Source organism: Equus caballus, chromosome 6 (genome assembly GCF_041296265.1).
Source record: "Equus caballus isolate H_3958 breed thoroughbred chromosome 6, TB-T2T, whole genome shotgun sequence".
In the NCBI taxonomy this organism is placed as follows: Eukaryota; Metazoa; Chordata; class Mammalia; order Perissodactyla; family Equidae; genus Equus; species Equus caballus.
In genome coordinates this window covers 88,236,435-88,253,506 of record NC_091689.1, presented here as the reverse complement: position 1 = coordinate 88,253,506, position 17,072 = coordinate 88,236,435, and the positions used below count along the sequence as shown (strand labels likewise).

General features: G+C 50.3%; 1 protein-coding gene across 3 annotated transcripts in view; it reads right to left on the bottom strand.

Annotated features, from left to right (window-relative positions):
• Positions 1 to 1,130: 1,130 nt before the first annotated feature.
• KIF5A (kinesin family member 5A) overlaps positions 1,131 to 17,072 on the bottom strand; it is a 28,769-nt gene continuing 12,827 nt past the window's right edge. The window contains exons 7-29 of one of the 3 annotated variants that reach the window (XM_023643872.2): positions 16,755 to 16,842; positions 16,396 to 16,520; positions 15,785 to 15,889; positions 15,458 to 15,606; positions 15,207 to 15,355; positions 14,710 to 14,885; positions 13,861 to 13,929; positions 13,281 to 13,487; positions 12,834 to 12,980; positions 12,067 to 12,255; positions 11,576 to 11,693; positions 11,137 to 11,201; positions 10,937 to 11,046; positions 10,457 to 10,558; positions 9,871 to 9,931; positions 9,556 to 9,627; positions 9,313 to 9,417; positions 6,244 to 6,460; positions 5,838 to 5,991; positions 5,455 to 5,537; positions 5,018 to 5,045; positions 4,476 to 4,590; positions 1,131 to 3,409 (exon numbers count right to left, since the gene is read on the bottom strand). In XM_023643872.2, the coding sequence (XP_023499640.1) occupies positions 4,512 to 4,590; positions 5,018 to 5,045; positions 5,455 to 5,537; positions 5,838 to 5,991; positions 6,244 to 6,460; positions 9,313 to 9,417; positions 9,556 to 9,627; positions 9,871 to 9,931; positions 10,457 to 10,558; positions 10,937 to 11,046; positions 11,137 to 11,201; positions 11,576 to 11,693; positions 12,067 to 12,255; positions 12,834 to 12,980; positions 13,281 to 13,487; positions 13,861 to 13,929; positions 14,710 to 14,885; positions 15,207 to 15,355; positions 15,458 to 15,606; positions 15,785 to 15,889; positions 16,396 to 16,520; positions 16,755 to 16,842 (2,598 nt within the window). In that variant the 3' untranslated portion in view covers positions 1,131 to 3,409; positions 4,476 to 4,511. The remainder of the gene's footprint in view (positions 3,410 to 4,475; positions 4,591 to 5,017; positions 5,046 to 5,454; positions 5,538 to 5,837; positions 5,992 to 6,243; positions 6,461 to 9,312; positions 9,418 to 9,555; positions 9,628 to 9,870; positions 9,932 to 10,456; positions 10,559 to 10,936; positions 11,047 to 11,136; positions 11,202 to 11,575; positions 11,694 to 12,066; positions 12,256 to 12,833; positions 12,981 to 13,280; positions 13,488 to 13,860; positions 13,930 to 14,709; positions 14,886 to 15,206; positions 15,356 to 15,457; positions 15,607 to 15,784; positions 15,890 to 16,395; positions 16,521 to 16,754; positions 16,843 to 17,072) is intronic. The other 2 variants (XM_023643874.2, XM_023643873.2) reach the window with 2 other exon arrangements.

Genomic DNA, 17,072 nt, shown 5'->3' with positions numbered 1-17,072 from the left:
CATATTGGGTGTATGTAAGTATCTCAGGAATGAAGAATCTAGCAGGGACTTGCTTTAGTCCAGCGAAGGGAGATTTATCACTTGTCAGAAGGGCGAGAGGAAAGGATCTGTGCAGATATAGGTAAGCATGTAGGTGTGGGAGGAGATGAAGAATTTCATGCTCAATCGCCTTCACTTTCCCTTTAAAGCAAAGTTGTTGCCCAAGAGGAGGTGAGAAGGGATCTTGAGGAGTGAGGGTTTAGAGCAGCTGCTCTGGGGGTGGGAGAGGAAACTGAGCAGGGATACACAGAAGGAACGGGAAGCAGCCCGAAGGCCCAGTTAGCTCCAGGCGTCATGTTTGGTTGCCCCAGTGATTTTGTTGTGCGATGTTCTCCATTCATCTCAGAAGCTCTGAGGTGTGAGCAGAGAAGACAGGTACGCTCTAAAAGGGGGCGAGAAGCGTGATCGTGGTAGATGATCCTGGGACAAGAGAATTAAGCTGTTGGCAAAGGAGTGACAGAGACACACTGGAGAGGGATGGAATTGATGCTGGGTCTGAGGTGATGGTCTGGGGAAAAGTGAAGAAAACAGGATACCATTTTTTGTTAAAAATTACAAACAACCTAGATAGATGTCCACCAATAGTGGAATGGTTGAATGAATTATAGGATAAGTTTGGGGGTCCAGCCTGGTGGCGCAGCAGTTAAGTTTGTAAGTTCCACTCCTCAGCGGCCCGGGGTTCACCGGTTCGGATCCCAGATGTGGACATGGCACCACTTGGTACACCATTCTGTGGTAGGCGTCCCACATATAAAGTAGAGGAAGATGGGCACAGATGTTAGCTCAGGGCCAGGCTTCCTCAGCAAAAAAGAGGAGGACTGGCAGTAGTTAGCTCAGGGCTAATCTTCCCCCCAAATAAATAAATAAATAAATAATAGGATAAGTTTACAGAAAATTATATATATTTTTTAATGAGGTAAATCTATGTCTATTGACATGAAAAGATCTCCAGGATATATTATTAAGTGGGAAAGAAAACCTATGTGTAAATATATAGAAAAACACCTGGAAAGATATATACTACACTGTCAAACGCCATTACATGCAAAGAAGGGAGTGGGACTGGGGAGGAATAAAGATTTACAACGCCAAAGAGTCATCATTGAGTTTATTTTATTTTAAACATATCTATGTACATCAAATAAATACACACTGGGGGTTGTGCGGTTTGGTCTGTCTTCCACGCTGGCATGCAACATTTTGGCAGATGTGAGTGGGCAGGCCAGGTGCCCCTGGTGGTGACCCTGGCTCTCTGAAAGGGATGTGGTGAGGGGTGGGGGGAGGAGGACGAGGAGGAGGAGGCTGTAGAGTGAAGCTTCTGGTGAAGGCTTTGTGTGTATCGTGTTGTTTCTTATTTATGTAAGTGAATTCTATTTCCCTTACATTTTGCTCAAGGGAAGGCCGCTCCCTCTGTCACCTCTCTCCTCATTTGCCCTGCACCTTCACATTCTTATGTGTTTTAAAAGAATCACTTGGTGGCAAGATTGCATAAAGCCCGCTGGATTTGTAGGTGCCCTGCTGGCAAATATTAGCCCAAGTCTACAGGTGCACAGGTGTCTTCCTTCTTCTCCGACTGGGTCTGGAGACAGCGTGGCTCATCGTCCCCGCCCTGTCCCTCTTTGCTGTGAGTTGTGGGCTTGGGGCAGGGGAGCAAGGTTGAACCCCTTTCCTCAGAACACTGGTTTCCAAACTCTTCTACAGAACCCTCAGGGTCTCTTAGAGTGTTCAAGGGCTCCTCAATGAATGAAGCATTTTCTGCCAAATAAAGAAAGTGCAAACTGCCCAGGTCTGCATCACGTTTAGGTACTTTTTATATCAGGGTTCTATATAAGATTTCTTTTGAAAAATGTTTGACTGTCACCACCTTGGATTTATTCCACACCCCTCTGGTATTTTTTTCCCTGCATTTCTCCTTAATTGGTAAAAGGGGCCCAACAGGTAAAGGGAGAAGGGACTTCTTCTCTTGAAGAAGTCATGGGCCAACACCAGCTGGCACTCACACTGAGCTTTCTGTCCCGACTGAGAAGCTAGGTGATGGGCTGCCCTGCTGCCCTGTTCTTTCATCCTGGATAAGATTGGGTATCTGGACACCAGACTTACTTTCTTGGTTTGGACCAACTTGTGACCTCCACTCTCCACCCCTGCAGTTACCTGGAAAGCCACCTTAGCACCATGTGGAAGGAAAGGATGTCGGAAACCCAAACAATATTCCTCCCAATTACATGGGGCTGGAGAGGGCAGGAAGAGCCCCAGGTCAAGCCCTTGGGCTCCTCCACTTCTGGAAAATCTGCCCTGCCCCTTTCTTTAAAGTGCACTTAATACCAGAAGGGGACATTGTAGAAGGAAATCTTTGTGAAAAAAAATTTTTTAATGTATATTGGAGAAAAGTCAGGCTCCATCTTGAAAGGAAGAACTGGAAGCCCCCAAACCAAAAAATTCAGATGGGGGAAACATGCAGCCCAATATGGGACAGAGAAAGGAATTCAGCTCATCAATGTGGCAAAAAATCCTTAGGAACTTCTCAGCCTGTTCACTCCCCAAAGCCTAAGACGCAATCACGTCAACTACACTCGCCTATAACTAACCCCATGGACGGATGAGTAACCATTTGACAGCCTGTCGGGAAGAATCTGCCTCCTCAACTTTGCAAAATATTTTTAAGCAACTCTGGATTCTGGTCATGAGCTTTGGGGTGGAGAATATCACAAGTAATTTTGAGGAGAAATCCCATTGAGCAATCCACGTTCTTGGTTGTCCAGGGGAACGGGAAGAGGGAGGCAAAAGGCAGACGTCAGAGGGCAGAGGTGCACACCCAGAATCCCTTGGTTCAAGTGAGGGGTGTATGAAGAAAATTCTACGTCTGATTGAGCAGTCCTTCCATCTTACCTTGCCCTGTGCTATATGTGCAAGAGGAGGAGGAGTCTATCTCTGTATCTTATGATGCTACGACATTCTTCGGCTTAAGGCTTGGTGTGTGTGCGTGCGTGTGCGTGCGTGTGAGTGTGTGAAGGATCACAGCCCTCTAGCTCCTGTTTTTCCTTTTATCATCTCCGTGACTGACACCACTCAGTGTGAGAGACGCATGTATGAAAGAAAGAAGAAACATTCACCCTCCTCCTATTGCCCCAAATAAGGAGGGTGTACTATGCTTAGAATCGCTAAATACATCCTTAGATACTAGAGATAAGACAGAGAGGACAGACAGACATAGCAGCAGCTTTTGATATATCGATACAGAGTACAAAGAGGTACAGAGGAAGAGAAGACGTCAAACGCGGTACAGTCGAACAACAGGGCAGGGAGGGAGTTAGTATCAGAGACCACAGGTTTGCAGCATGCTGAGAGAAGAGGCCTCAGTCCCTCTTAGAAACTGGGAAAGAAAGAGAAAGAGGTAGTGAGGAACTGCCTTGCAGCCCAGCCACCAAACAGGAAAAGGGTGGCATTTGTACAAACTTTGGTTTACAGTCCTGTTCCTTTAATACCAGCAACCAGACACCAGACCCCCAGGCCCTGCTCCTCTCTCCAGACCTGCCCTAACCCTTCCTTCCCCATTCCGACTTCTTCGCCTCTCACACTCTGCCTGTGTGCGCCCGGCCTACTATTCTGGAAAACCCCTGGAGAGGGCTCTGCTTGGATGCCGCCCAGTAAGAGACTGGCCATGTTCTCTTGTTTCTAGTTCTCCAGGGACCCAAAGTGGACAATAAAACAGGATCCCAGTGCCCAGTTCTGGGCCCTAAAGGAAGCATGGTGCGAAGCCTGGTGACACACGAGAACCAAGAAGCTGCCTGTGCTGCTGGAGGAGAGGACCTGGGGACAGAGGTGGAGAAGGGGGGCTTGGAGTGGGGAAGCAGCTGTTCCCACCTCCGCTGAGCAAGATGGGAGGGGAGTGCTGACACTACAGCTAGACAAACAAAAAGTTAGACTTCCCGGGGTATTTCCTAAAGCTTATTGGTGACACATACAAACAAGAGGAGTACAGGACACAGGCGCGGGAGTAAATCAAACATCTTGACTGGAGATGTCCTAGTTCAGAAGATACCTTTCCATCCAAAAGTATTTTAGGGTGGAGTCAGGGGGAGGGTTGAGATGATTTCCCAAGCTCTCCTAACATCTATGGGGTCCTATGACCTGTGTGTGGCTCTGGACGGACACCGCCCTGGCTGGCTTCTTTTGACATGTGGCAGTGACCCCTAGTGGCAGAAAGGCAGTACTGTGGTTACTACTATGGCCAAAGGGAAAGCATCAGTGGGGAGGGGAGGTCAATGTCCAGAGCACAAGGGGCAGCACAGATGTCCCCCTAGGACAGGGAAGCAGGAGTTGAGGGACAGCTATATAGTAAAAGTTTTGAGATGATTTTAAAAAGCGGGAGAAACAAAGAGGCTGAGGGCAAGAAAGGAGGCCACCTGAGGCTGGTCAGAGCAAGCAGTCGAAGCTACCTGAAAGTGCAGGTACGCGGCAGTCCACAGGGGAGATTAGCTGGCTGCCGTCTCTTGGTGGAGAGGGAAAACCTTGGCCTGGTCCTCAGCCTCATAGCCGCACGGCAGGTCACTCCTAGAAGAAGAGGCCCAGCACAATCATAAATGAAAGCATTCTGGTCACTTCACTCTCATTGCCTCCCTGGGAGATGACAAGGGGCAGGGACTATTCGGGTTCTCTAGGAATGCATGGAAAATCAAGGCCAGAGAGATGGAACTGACTTGCCCAAGGTCACAAAGTTCCCAAAGATAGGAGAGAAACCCGGGTCACCAGATGTCCAGTCCCCATAACTGGAATGGGAGAAGCCGTGGATGGGATGGGAGGAGGGGATGGTGTTCTGCACGAGGCAGGGGAGCGAGTGCATCTTGGGACAACACAGTGCTGGCAAGAATGGTTCTCCTTCCCCAAAGGTACCGGGAACCTCTAAGTAGAGCATGGGGCACATTTAATCATTTCTGCTGGTCCCTCCTAGAGAACCCAAGGGTAGTGGGGATTGGTGTACCTATTGTCGTTGATATCTGTGGCATTTCCTGAAGAGATCACGGTGGAGAACACAGGATTAGAAGAGAAAAAAGGAGATTAGGTATTAGCAACAGTCTCCCAAACCCTCTCTCATCCTAATCCCTGAGAGAAAAAGGGGAGATTCTTTGGAGTATCGCTGCCATCTGGGTCTGTGGCACTTTATCATCAACTACCCCAAGCTGCATTGTTATTTTGTTTGAGAAAAAGCCCCTCTGAGCCTTCAGGAAGGAGAGGAGGAAGGGAAAGGAAGGGAGGGAGAGGACAGGACTGGTAATAGGAGGAATCCACTCCTCAGAGCCCAAGACCCTGAAGGGATGGGCAGTGTTCAAGCTGCAGGTACCGGGTCACTTACTTTTCTTATACTTTTCAGCTTGCCATGGGGATCCCAAAAGCTGGTTACCCATCTTTTTCACTCACCATTGTCCATGTTGGCCTTCTGGTAGGATGCCAAGGGGCCACCAGAAGATGTGGCCCCACTGCTGGTACAGGAGTTTGCAAAGCTGAATGAAGCAGAGGAGAGAGACTCAGCCTCTGGCACCCATCCTCCACCATTCTGAGGACCACGAATCCACACCCCGGCTCAGGGATGGAGCCATACACCCCTCCCATCCCCAGAAGACAACAAACATGGCCGCAGGCCAGGAGGGCAGAAGCCCACCTTCTAATCATAGGTGTGAAGTTGAGAAAGGTTAGAAATAAGCCATTTAGGAAAATTCACCCAATAACTGACCCAACTTTATGCCTTATAGGGTGCAGAGAGCCTTGGGCTGGGACTCCAGACCAGGCCCGTGGTCACTCACTACATATCTGAGGTGGAGCTAGGTGCGGCCTGCAGGTACAAATTCTGGTAATTCTGGAAGAGGCTGTTGGTGTAACTGATGCACTCAGGGCTCCGGGTGCCATAGGGGTTGGTGGGTGAAGACGCCGGGTAGTGGCCAGGCCGGACAGGTTTGGCTGTGGTAAAGCATGGGAAATGACCATGAGGAGGCTATTCATCACCCTGCAGCGCCCTGGTCCCTGGGGTCTTTCAGTTGGAATTGAACTGAGTTGCTTATAAGATAATTCTGTTTTGGGGCAATGAGGGGGTGAGGCTGGGGGGGAGGGGTAGAGTAAGAAGCAATAATCTAGTTGCTTGACTCTTAGGAATTTGTTGAATGTCCCCAGGTGGTAATCCCACTGGCCTGCTGCCACCCTCTCCCCACTCACCAATCTGGGCGGAATGGCCGCGCTTGCCGGAGCTCTTGTACCGAACGGCCTCCTTGATGCGGTCCACCTCCTGCTGGTACCGGCGCTTGTCCTTCATGGCGCCCTCCTTGGCCTCCTTCAGTGCACCCTCCAGGGCCTTAACTCTCTCAGCCGTAGCCCTAAGTCGTTTTTCCAATTTAGGAAGCTCACAACGCAGATCTGCATTGTCACGTACCAGCTATGGGGTGAGCCGGAGGGAAGAGGTGGGAAGAAAGGCAGTGACCAAAGAGAGAGGTAGCAGTGGAGTGCGGAGGCACGGTGGGAAGAGAGAATAAAGAGAAACCAAGTCAGAGAAGATGGAGACCACACTGTTCCTCCAAAGACCTCATTCTCTTTACGTCATGTGCTGTGTTAGCCAGTTCTTTCCTTCTCCCTGAGCAAACAGTGGCCAAGCAGTAAAAGTTACATCATTTTCTGGGCAGCAAAATGTACCATCTCCACCATAGCCCAGAACTCTTGTGACAGCGCCCTGTGCCAGTCACCTCCTGGCCTAGACTGCCCCCACCGCAATATCTCACAGCTTATGCCAGACCAACAGCCCCACAGCAACCAGCAGGATGAGGCACCCCTCACCCAGAGATGGCTCTGTGGGCATGTGCAGGGTGGGCAGCAGGAGCACAGTAGCAGTGGGGGGTGGATATGGCACTGAGTGCAGGTTGGGTGCAGCGTGGAGCAGGAGCAGAAGCGGGAATACAGGAGCACCCGTGCCCCCCACCCACACACATACACACAGCACCCCATAGGAAGGAAAGAAAATGTTTCAAGTCTCACAAACCTTTATGCTCATTACCTCACACTCAAGGATTTCTTGGGCTGCCCAACCCCTTTAAATTAAGCTACGGTGGCCAGAAAACACTTTCTAATCTTATTACAGGGTTCCACCGTGGCTGGGCAACACAGATTGCAAAGGAGCAGCCTTGGAAGCTGTCAGCTAAACTGGCGTCACGGGGAACACTGGGAGGAAGGGGCAGAACCAGAAACATTTCTGTGCCCCTTTAACTTTGGACAATTTACAGATTATAGACAATGTTTCACTGTGCCAACAGCTTAGCTTAATTTGTAGCAGGGCTGTAGCCCTGGCTATTTAAGATTCTGGTAACTGAGAAGTTTCTACATCTCTCTGGTTTTCCTTTGTAGTCTTGTGTCTGCTGAGGTAGGTGATTACGAGGAGTCCTCTCTCCTATAGGTGAGTAGTTTTGGTCTCTGAGACTTAGAGCAGAGGCAGGGGCTTCAGTGAGGGACAAGGAAACAGCCGGAGGTTTCCTGCCACGTGCCACAATGTGGATGAACCTGGAGGACACTGTGCTAAGTGAAATAAGCCAGTTATGTGTGGACAATTCCTGTACGAGTCCACTCATATGACGTCCTTCGAGGACTTAAAATCACAGAGACAGAGAGTAGAATGGTGGCTGCCAGGGGCTGGGGGAAGGGGGGACGAGGAGTTATTATTTAATGGGGACAGAGTTTCAGTTTTACAAGATGAAGAGAGTTATGGGGATGGATGGCAGTGATGGTTGTACACCATTATGAATGTATTTAATACCACTGAACTGCACACTTAAAAATCATTACGGTGGTAAACTTTATGTTATGTGCATTTTACCACAATAAAAAAAATGGGGGGGGGGCTGCCCCCATGGCCGAGTGGTTAAGTTTGCACGCTCCGCTGCAGGCGGCCCAGGGTTTCGTTGGTTCGAATCCTGGGCGCGGACATGGCACTGCTCATCAAACCACGCTGAGGCAGCGTCCCACATGCCACAACTAGAAGGACCCACAATGAAGAATATACAACTATGTACTGGGGGGCTTTGGGGAGAAAAAGGAAAAAATAAAATCTTTAAAAAAAAATTTAAAAGAATGGGGGGAGAAAAAGCAATATAATTGGACAGCATTTGCACAGAGAAAGAAAGTGAACACACAAATGAAAATAGAATGGCAGAACTGATTACAAATGTTTCTGCCCTGCCTTTCAATTTTTATGTAATGTTGTTACACTGTTACACTGTTTTATAACAGGCAAAGGGGAAAATATGGTAGTAAAGCCCTCTGCAGGCCAAAATGAAAGAAAGAAACCCTGCAGACTATCACTGGGCCACAGTGCTGGGATTCTTTTTTCATTATTTAAAAAGAAGGAAAAAAAAACATGTACCAAATATTTACTATACAGCTGGGCATTGCACTGGGGGGGGGGGGGGGGGGGGGCAGGGGGAAGAAATTTAAGCTCCTGTTTAGTAAGAATGTGACTTTAAATCAAATTTTAAGGTGGATTTTAAAGAAAGGAAATGAAGTATAGACTGGGGTTCATTTTATGAATCAGTGAAAAGAGCCAGTTGACAGACTGTTGCACTTGTCTTCAAGGCTCAGGTATTTGGTGCTAGCAAGGGTGCTCCTGCTCCGTGGGCGCCAAACATTTCCTGTCCTGACTCCTTTGGACTGCCCCTTCTAACACCCCCCCCCCCACCCCCATCCCCATACCTTTGAAAGCCAGTCATCCACCTAAGGAGCCACAGCAGCAAGGAGGGGGCCAGAGAGGCAGCAACTTAATGCACAGCAGCTTTGACTGGCCCCGACCGGGGCTCATGGGGCCATCTGGAGGCCATCATTTAATTTCTCTGCACACCTGCCCCAGGCCTAGGCAGATGGAGTTCTCTCTCTGAGAGAAAGCCCAGCTTCCCTGACTTCTTGTCTCACTCCTTCCTGCCTCTGGCTAAAGTCTGACCAGCATCCCCCATGTATAGTTAAAGTCCCAGGCCTCTGCAACCTCCCTCAGTTTCAACCTCTCCCTCCAACACCATAGGCCTGGGGAACTTTACTTAGAACAGAAGCAGGTTGGGAGCTTCGAGAAGGGACAGCAGGCATGGAACAAAGAACAAGGTAAAAGTGGAACCAAACGGGGTATAAAGAAGGGATTAGCAGGAAAAGGAAGGAGAACACACAAGGAGATTTTCCTAAATCCACGGGCCTCCAAGGATTCGGGGACCCTAGGCACCAAGCCTCAAGCGTTCCCTTCACTCCTTCCCCTGCTCTCACCTGTTTGTGAACCTTTGTAAGCTGTTCCAGGTTGTTCTCAAGAAAGGAAATCTTCTGCTTTTGGGAGTGAATCCCCCCACTGTCCTCGGGCTCCATTTCTGCACTCTGATTGGAGAGAGGGGGAAATGTGTGGCCGTCCCGAGGCCAAACAGGTCCCCCCCAGAGCAGGCCAAGCCAGCCCCACTGGAGGCCACAGGGGTTGGAGAAACCTGAGGACAGGAGGAGACCAAGGGTAGCACTCACTTTCTTGACTCGAGTCGTGACGTCTTGAACGAACAGTTTGCGAAGGTTGTGGAGGGTCTGGAGTTCCCGGGCCTGGAAAGAATGATAAAAAATTAGGGTAGCCAACTACCAGGTCAACCTTCTTGCTTTGAAATTACTGGAAGCTTCAGTCTATCTAATCAAGTGAGTCACTCATCCTTTAGGGAAAGATGTGTCCAGATTATGCCACAGACTGACTTTGCAGAAGGGCAGGAGGAATGGGGTTAGGAAGAAACCGGAAGGAAGAAAGGAACCCCCCTCCACCCCATTAACTTGGCACAGAAGGAAACCACTCACAACTGTCTCCTCCAGACCCTTGAGGTCCTGCTTGGACTGCTCGTGTCGCTCGTACAGAAATCTGGAGGAAGAGGGAAACAGAAGAAGCCCTCAGGACTATCCTTCCTCCCTCTCTCTTCCCTCCTCCATTCCTTTGATCTGTATTTTATTATTATTTATCATATGAGTTACCCATGTTCATTGTGCAAGAATTAGAAGAAAAAAAGATGAGGAAGACGAGTTTCATAAAAAAGCCCATGATCCTACTACTTATAGATCAAGCCACCATGAACACTCTTCTGTCCATCATCCTAGGCTCTCTTTGATGCACGTACACCTCACATAAATTTTATGGGAGCACACCATTCACACTGTTTTATAACCTGCTTTTTACACTTAACAGAACATCACAAACATCTTTACATGTCAGCTAATATTCAACAGAGGTCATTTCCAAAAGGTCCCCACTCCCCATCAAATTATTCTTCTGAGGCCTCGCCTCCTGTGGTCCCTAGGTTCACATCCACAGTGCATGCTGCCTCTGCAGGCAAGTCTGAGTAGCATCTGAGCCCATGGCCCCGGTTCTGCGGGCAGACCCTTCACTCACGTCAGCTCCTGGAGTTTGGTGCTCTTCTCATGCTCTTCATTCTTCAGCTTCTCGTAGTCAGCCTGAAGTTTCTCTAGCTCCAACTGGAGCTTCTGATTCAGGCTACAGAGGGCACGGAGATATGGAGAGAACAAAAAGATGTTAACGATGGGAAAGGGAAGAGCAGCTCCTCAAACATTTTCCTTCTTGTACAAGTGAGTCCGGTCAGGACTGAAGCATCTACCTTCAGCATCAGAGGCAGACTCAGGCCATGCTTCCAGGACAGAGTAAGGACCCTGAGCTATCTAATCATAGAGCCTCAAGATTGGGACTAGTCCTTACTCCTTGCACCTGGAGTTGGGCTGCAAAGTTGTGTCATTTGGTGGGGAATGACACATGCAATTTCAAGAACAGGATCCTGGCCCAAGAGGGAACATCTGAGTCGGCACAGCAAGGTGAGAGGGCCGGGAGGAGGGTGGAGCTGCCCTTGGGAGCTCTTACTCTTTGAGCTCATCAATGGTCTTCTGCTTCTCATTGATCTCGTCCCGGAGCCGAGCCAGCTGACGGTGATGGGCCTCCCGGTGACTTTCCATCTGCACCTCCAGGACCTTCTGCAAACAAGCCCACCCCAAGCTCAAAGCCAGGCTCCCAGACATCAGCTCGGGCCGGGCCCCAGTTGTCACCGCACCCTCCCCACTCGCCTTTACTTCGTCTGTATCTTGTGTGTCTGGTTCCTTGTCCTTCAGGGCCACTTCACTCACAGTTTCTGAGGGAAAGAGAGGAAGATAGCTTACATCACACCTACCGCCTCCGGAAAGAGCTTCACACTGTGACCAGAGCCCCAGGAAGGGCAGGGGACATCTACCCAGAGCAGGCCTATAGGGACGTTCTTCTGGGTCAGGACAGTCCAATTTGATGTAACAGGGACAGAGACCAACAGACAGTTTGTGGTTCATGTAAAACAAGATCCATGCAAAAGCTTGCTAAATAGCCTGTGCGCTGGCCTCCATGATTTCAGTCTAAAGCTTTGGGTGCATGTGCTGTCCGGCGGTTTCTCTGACATTTGTCATTTTCCCTCCCTGCCCTCTCTGGGATCTCAGAGCCAAGGATGGGTGGGTTGGAGGTTTCAGAAGGCCTCACCCTGGGCCTGGAGCTTGGCCAGCTCATCACTCAGGGAGTCATAGGACTCTTCCAGGTGCCGCTTCTTCAGCTCCACACTCTGCATGTATTCCGTGAGCGAGCGGATCTTGGCCTCGTGCTGGTGGGGGAGGGGTTGGTGAGAGGAAGAAGACAGATGGAGCAAAGGATACCACTCCGGGCAGCACAGATTCTGTAAACTCCAACTCTCCTCCCCGGCCCTCCCCCCTCACTGTGCCCTTGGGAGAGTGCAGGGTTGGGGGCCATTCCCTGGAGACCCTTCTTTAGACCCTCTTGGCTCAGAGGCCAGGATCTCCCTGAACCTTCACTTCTGCGATCTGGACCTGCCTCTGCTACCCCAAGCTCTTCTGTCCTTGACTTCAATTGACCGTAGGCCCTTGACATAAATGTGGGTGCTAAGAGTTTTATCCCAGAACCACAGAGTGGCCCTCTTTCTCCCTCAGCCCCCAAAGGCTCTCAACCCTGGCACTCACCTGGGAGATGAGGAGCTGGCAGGACGAGAGCTCCCGCCCAGTCACTTCCATCTTGCGATGACATTCAACCTGCAGGTTCTCCAGCTGCCGGCACCGCTTGACCACAGACTTGACTTCTGATTTGATTTTGCTGATGTAAAGTCGGGCCACGGTGAACTCCTCCTCGATGGCCCCGCTGATCTCCACCGGCTGTGGGGCCAAGAGAGGGGAGAGGTCCCACTCTGCTGCCAGGAAGCCTGTTATCCACACCCTTCCATTATGCCTATCCCCACACACACCACATGCACAGGGACTCAGGTGGAACAGGTGTTCTCCGAACTACTTTTAGCAGCTCTCTATCACCTGGCATTTCACACTAAATTCTATCTGCACTTAAAGATCCAATTCCAAAAGTCACCCTCTTCCATCTTATAAAGTAATATGACTTACTTTTGTAGTCAAACTCTTCTGCTTGATCACCCCAATGGGTCACCGTCACTGCCACAGATTTCATCTGTCACTCCTACCTCTGCATCCCATCTCTAAATCCTGTCGTAAGCACACCTCCACTGCTTCTTTAGCCAGCACCCTTGAGAATGTGTATTTTCAGTTGAGTCTATACAAACTTCTACTTGTTTTCCTGTGTCTAGTTTGAGGGTCTGTTTCCTGGATCTTTGGGCTACTTTTCTCAGTAGGCTTCAGGGCCCAGATTGGCCCACCTTGCATCTCCCACCAGGGCCCAGAACCAGAATGACCTGAACAAGGCAGCTGCCTCTTTCTCCACTCACCAGCTTAATCTCCCCGTTGCCCACGATGACACTGAACTCACTCAGGTCCTTCATCAGCCCGTTCAGCACCTCAGCGATTCGTTTTCGCTGGTGTCCACTGACCTCCTGTAGCCGCTGCAACTCAGACTCCAGGGACAGCATGGTGGCCTGGGGATAGCCCCTCAGGTCACCCCATTGCCATCTTCCTGCTCGCCTCCCCAGCCCAGGCAGAAGCTCTCCCTTCATGCATGACCCTGAGGGCTGCTACAAAGAGAACACAGGCTCTGCAGAAGGTTCTGGAAGAGAGAGGGGTCCGGAGGGCAAAGGGCAGTGACAGAGTTGGGGAGGCTCTCATAACACACCAAACAGCAGTGCAAAGGTGCGAATGAGATGCAGCCCTGGCAGGAAGCAGAGGTCCCTTTGGATGTGGAGGATGTTCTGAGGCCAGGGAGCTCATGGACCACTCACCACCTTCTGAGACAGCTCATCCACCAGAAGCTGGTTCTGCTGGCTCTTTTCCTCCACCTCCTGGGACTTCTGGTCATAGTTCACGGCCAGCTCCTCCAGGGCCTGCAGCACTTCCTTCACCTCATCCTTCGCAGCATCATTCTCTGACTGCAGGTGGCTCAGCTCCCGCTGGACCTTCTCATTGTCTCCTCGGGTGGACACCAGCAGCTTCAAGGGAGGGGCAAGGCACATGAGGGACTCTGCTGCCAGTGACTTCTGTGGCCCCTTGGTCTGGGGAAGCCAAGCCCCCCTCCCAGGCATAGGTCTAGGAGAGACGCAGGGCCAAAGCAAGAGTCAAGAAGAAGTGGGCTTTATGCGTCTTAGAAATAGGGCCACAGAACGAAGAAGCACCTAGATTCCAAAATCTGTGCTTTAAGCAAAGCCCCAATGAGGTCCCTAGACTTCCAGAGTTTTGGGGAGTGACTAGCCCCTAAGCAGAATGCCCTTTCTTCCATCTGATTATGAAAAAAGGTCTTTTTTCTGCCTTCCGGGGGTGAGCACACATGCCTCTCCTCTCATGTCCTGCCCTCCTCCCCATTACCTCTTCCTGGTCCAGCATTTGCTGCTTGAGCTTCTCTATGAGCTGGCTCTGCTGGTTGATCTCATCATCCTGTTGGAGACAAGGGGGAAAGACGGAGTGAAGGAAGCTGCTCCTTCCAGTCTGGACTTATGGGGTTGGGGTAGAGGTAGGACCCTGATAAAAATCCAGATGGTTTAGGCTTTGAGTTAGAAACCCCACATCCTAAGAAGAGGTCTTCTCCACTTCCTTCCGGGACTCCTACCCTCCGTTTTAAATTCCTTTCTTGCTGGAAGTTGGTATAACCTTGACAATACACAGCAAAAGCCTGTAAATGTTCATATGCTTTAACCTAGAACTCCCACTCTAGTGCTCCATTCTAATCAAATTCAAGAGCAAAATCCTATGCACAGGAGGCAAAGATAGTCATTTCAGAGTTATTTATAATAGCAAAACAGACGACCAAAACCAAAAAAACTAGAAGCCCTGTAATAAATAAACGGTTAAATACACTTTGATAAATGGACTATTAGGCAGCCATTTAAAAATACTTTTATGAAGAATTGTTAACAGAAAAGGAAACTGTTCATTATATAATGCAGAATGAAAAAAATCAGACACAAAGTTGCCCATAGAGTGTATCTCAACTGCATGGTACATGCATGAAGAAAAGTAAAATACTAATGTGATATTTCTGAACAGTTGGATGATGGATGATTCAAATTTCCTTCTGTATATTTTTATTTATCTTCCACATTTTCAATAATGAGCATTTACCCCTTTTAAAATCAGAAAAAGGCAGTGTAAGCTAATTCTTGAATCCCTCACTTCTCCCGCCGGGCTCACCTCTGAGCCCTGCCTGACTATCCTCACCTTGTCGTCAAGCTGCTTGTAGAGGCGGCGGATCTCCTCCTCATATTTCTGCCGCTCCTCGGGCGCGATGCGCACCACGATGGATGAGTTGTCATTCACAGGTGTCTCCTCACAGAGCTCGGCTCCCAGGGTTGCATCCTCCCCGGCCAGGCGCTCAGTCTCAGGCACATTCTCTCCTGGCAAAGGGGCAGAACAAGGTGAGGGATGGGAGAAAAGAGCTGCACCCACGAGCCCTTCCTCCCTCACGCCTCAAGACCAAGACCTCCAGGCCTCCATCTCTCTTGCCAAGTGCACCTTCAATGTTTTTAGGGGATGGCATAAGGGTAGTCAGCGCCCTCTCCCCTCCCCTCATGACTGCTCTCCTGCACCCCTCCAGAAACACAGCCCTCCTTAGAGATCAGCCTGCTCTTAAACACCACCCCGGACAGGCCCTCTCCGGCTCCCTCAGCCTCCTCCTCCTCCCACCACCTCTCACGCCCACAGGACCCCTCTCTAACCGTTGCGCCACCGGCTCAGCTCAGCCTCCAGCTTTGCGATAGTCTCCTTCTGAGCCTTCGTCTTCTCCTTTTCCTTCTCATATTTCTTCTTCCACTGTTCGGCAGTCAACTCCAGATTCACTGAGGCAGTGTTCTTAATGGTCTTTGCCCTGGGTGAGAACAGAGAGATGAGACCTATGTTAAGGCTTACGTGATGCCAAGGGGAAGGAGTGGCAGGGGCTGGGCAGGGAGCCAGGGATCCTGCCACTGACCGCTGCCCAAACATCAGGGTGGACTTGGTCTCTGCATCGTTGTAGCTGGATGGTGAGCAACAGATGAACATAGTGGTCCGGCAGTTTCCTCCCAGGGAGTCCTGGAGAATCCGGGTCATTTTGCTGTCACGATATGGGACGTAGGTTTTCTGGGGGAGGAGGGAGACCATGAATCAGAAAAATGAATTCAACAGGAGAATCAGAAAGGAGAGGGGTGCTGCCTAGGGATCGAGCAACCACGAATCGGGCACGATTAGATAGGGGTATCAGGAGAAGGTAGAAAATGGGGTGGAGCTTGAGGGGTGAGGGGACCCCAGGAACACCCACAGTGCCCTCGGCCAGTGCGGAGATCACATTCCCCAGGGCTGACAGGGACTTGTTGATATTCTTTGCCTCGTCCAGCACGGCTCCCTCTGCTCCAGTCTTGCTGACCTACCAGGGCATGAAGGGACAAGTGTGTCAAGAGCAGCTGCAAAGGGACAAGGCTCTCAACACCTCTTCTCCACATAGGGGGCTCAGTCCAAGGAGGGGAGGGGACAGGGAAAGACGTCAGAGAAGGCCCTTCCTCTGTTCCCCAAAACTCTTGCCAAAGGCCACCCGCCCCCACCACCCACATATTATATGTTTCCATTGATATGCAATGTCCAGGAAAGGCAAATCCACAGAATCAGAAAGTACAATAGTGGGTGCTAGGGAATGGGGGAGGGGAGAATAGGGAGTGACCATTAACGGGTGATGAACATGTTCTGGAATTAGTGGTGATGACTGCACAATCTTGCAAACACACTAAAAACCACTGATTTGTACACTTTAAAATGGTGAACTTTATGGTATGTGAATTATACTCAATAAAAACATTACTTTGATTTTTAAAAAGTCCACCCCCCACCAAGGCTTCCTTCCCTATCCACCCCACCCCCAAAGGCCTCCTGCCCCACCTTCTCACTCCCTGCCAGGTCCACTAGGTACAGCTTCCCACTGAGCTTCTGCTCAGTCTCCATATTCTCCTGCTTGATGTTGATGAGGAAGATGCTGTGGCTTCGAGAGCTGTGTTCATTCATGTCTGTAGGAGCAAGGGAGAAACAGTCCCTGTGCCAACCCCTCAGCTCCCAGCTTCCACTGTCTGTCATCCCACCCACTGAGAGACGGTGCCCGCCAGGACCAGCCCTGCCACTACAGCTCCCAGGCTCCTCTGGAGGACACAGTCTTCCCTTGCTCACTTTCAAGTCCCTCAGCCCCAGAGGGCACAGAGGAGAGGCAGACCCCCAACCCAAGAGCCCTTTATATCCCCACTCACTGGTGACAGCCACATGACGATTCGATTTCCCCTCATCAATCACATCTAAAATCTCCTCAGGGCTGGACACAAAGCGTTCAGTACAACCCTGCAGGGGACAAACAAACAGTGACCCATAAACTTTGACCTGCAAATTAAATTACCGGCACAATGACCAAACGACCTTTCAAGACAGTGTCTGTCCCAAGCCTCAGCCTCTCCCCAGCCCCTTGCACAACTCACTACTCCAGAATATCCACCCTCTAACTTCTGGGTCGCTGGTCTATCCTCCTCCCAGACCCACACTCTCAATACACTGGCCCAACCCAGGTGCCCCCA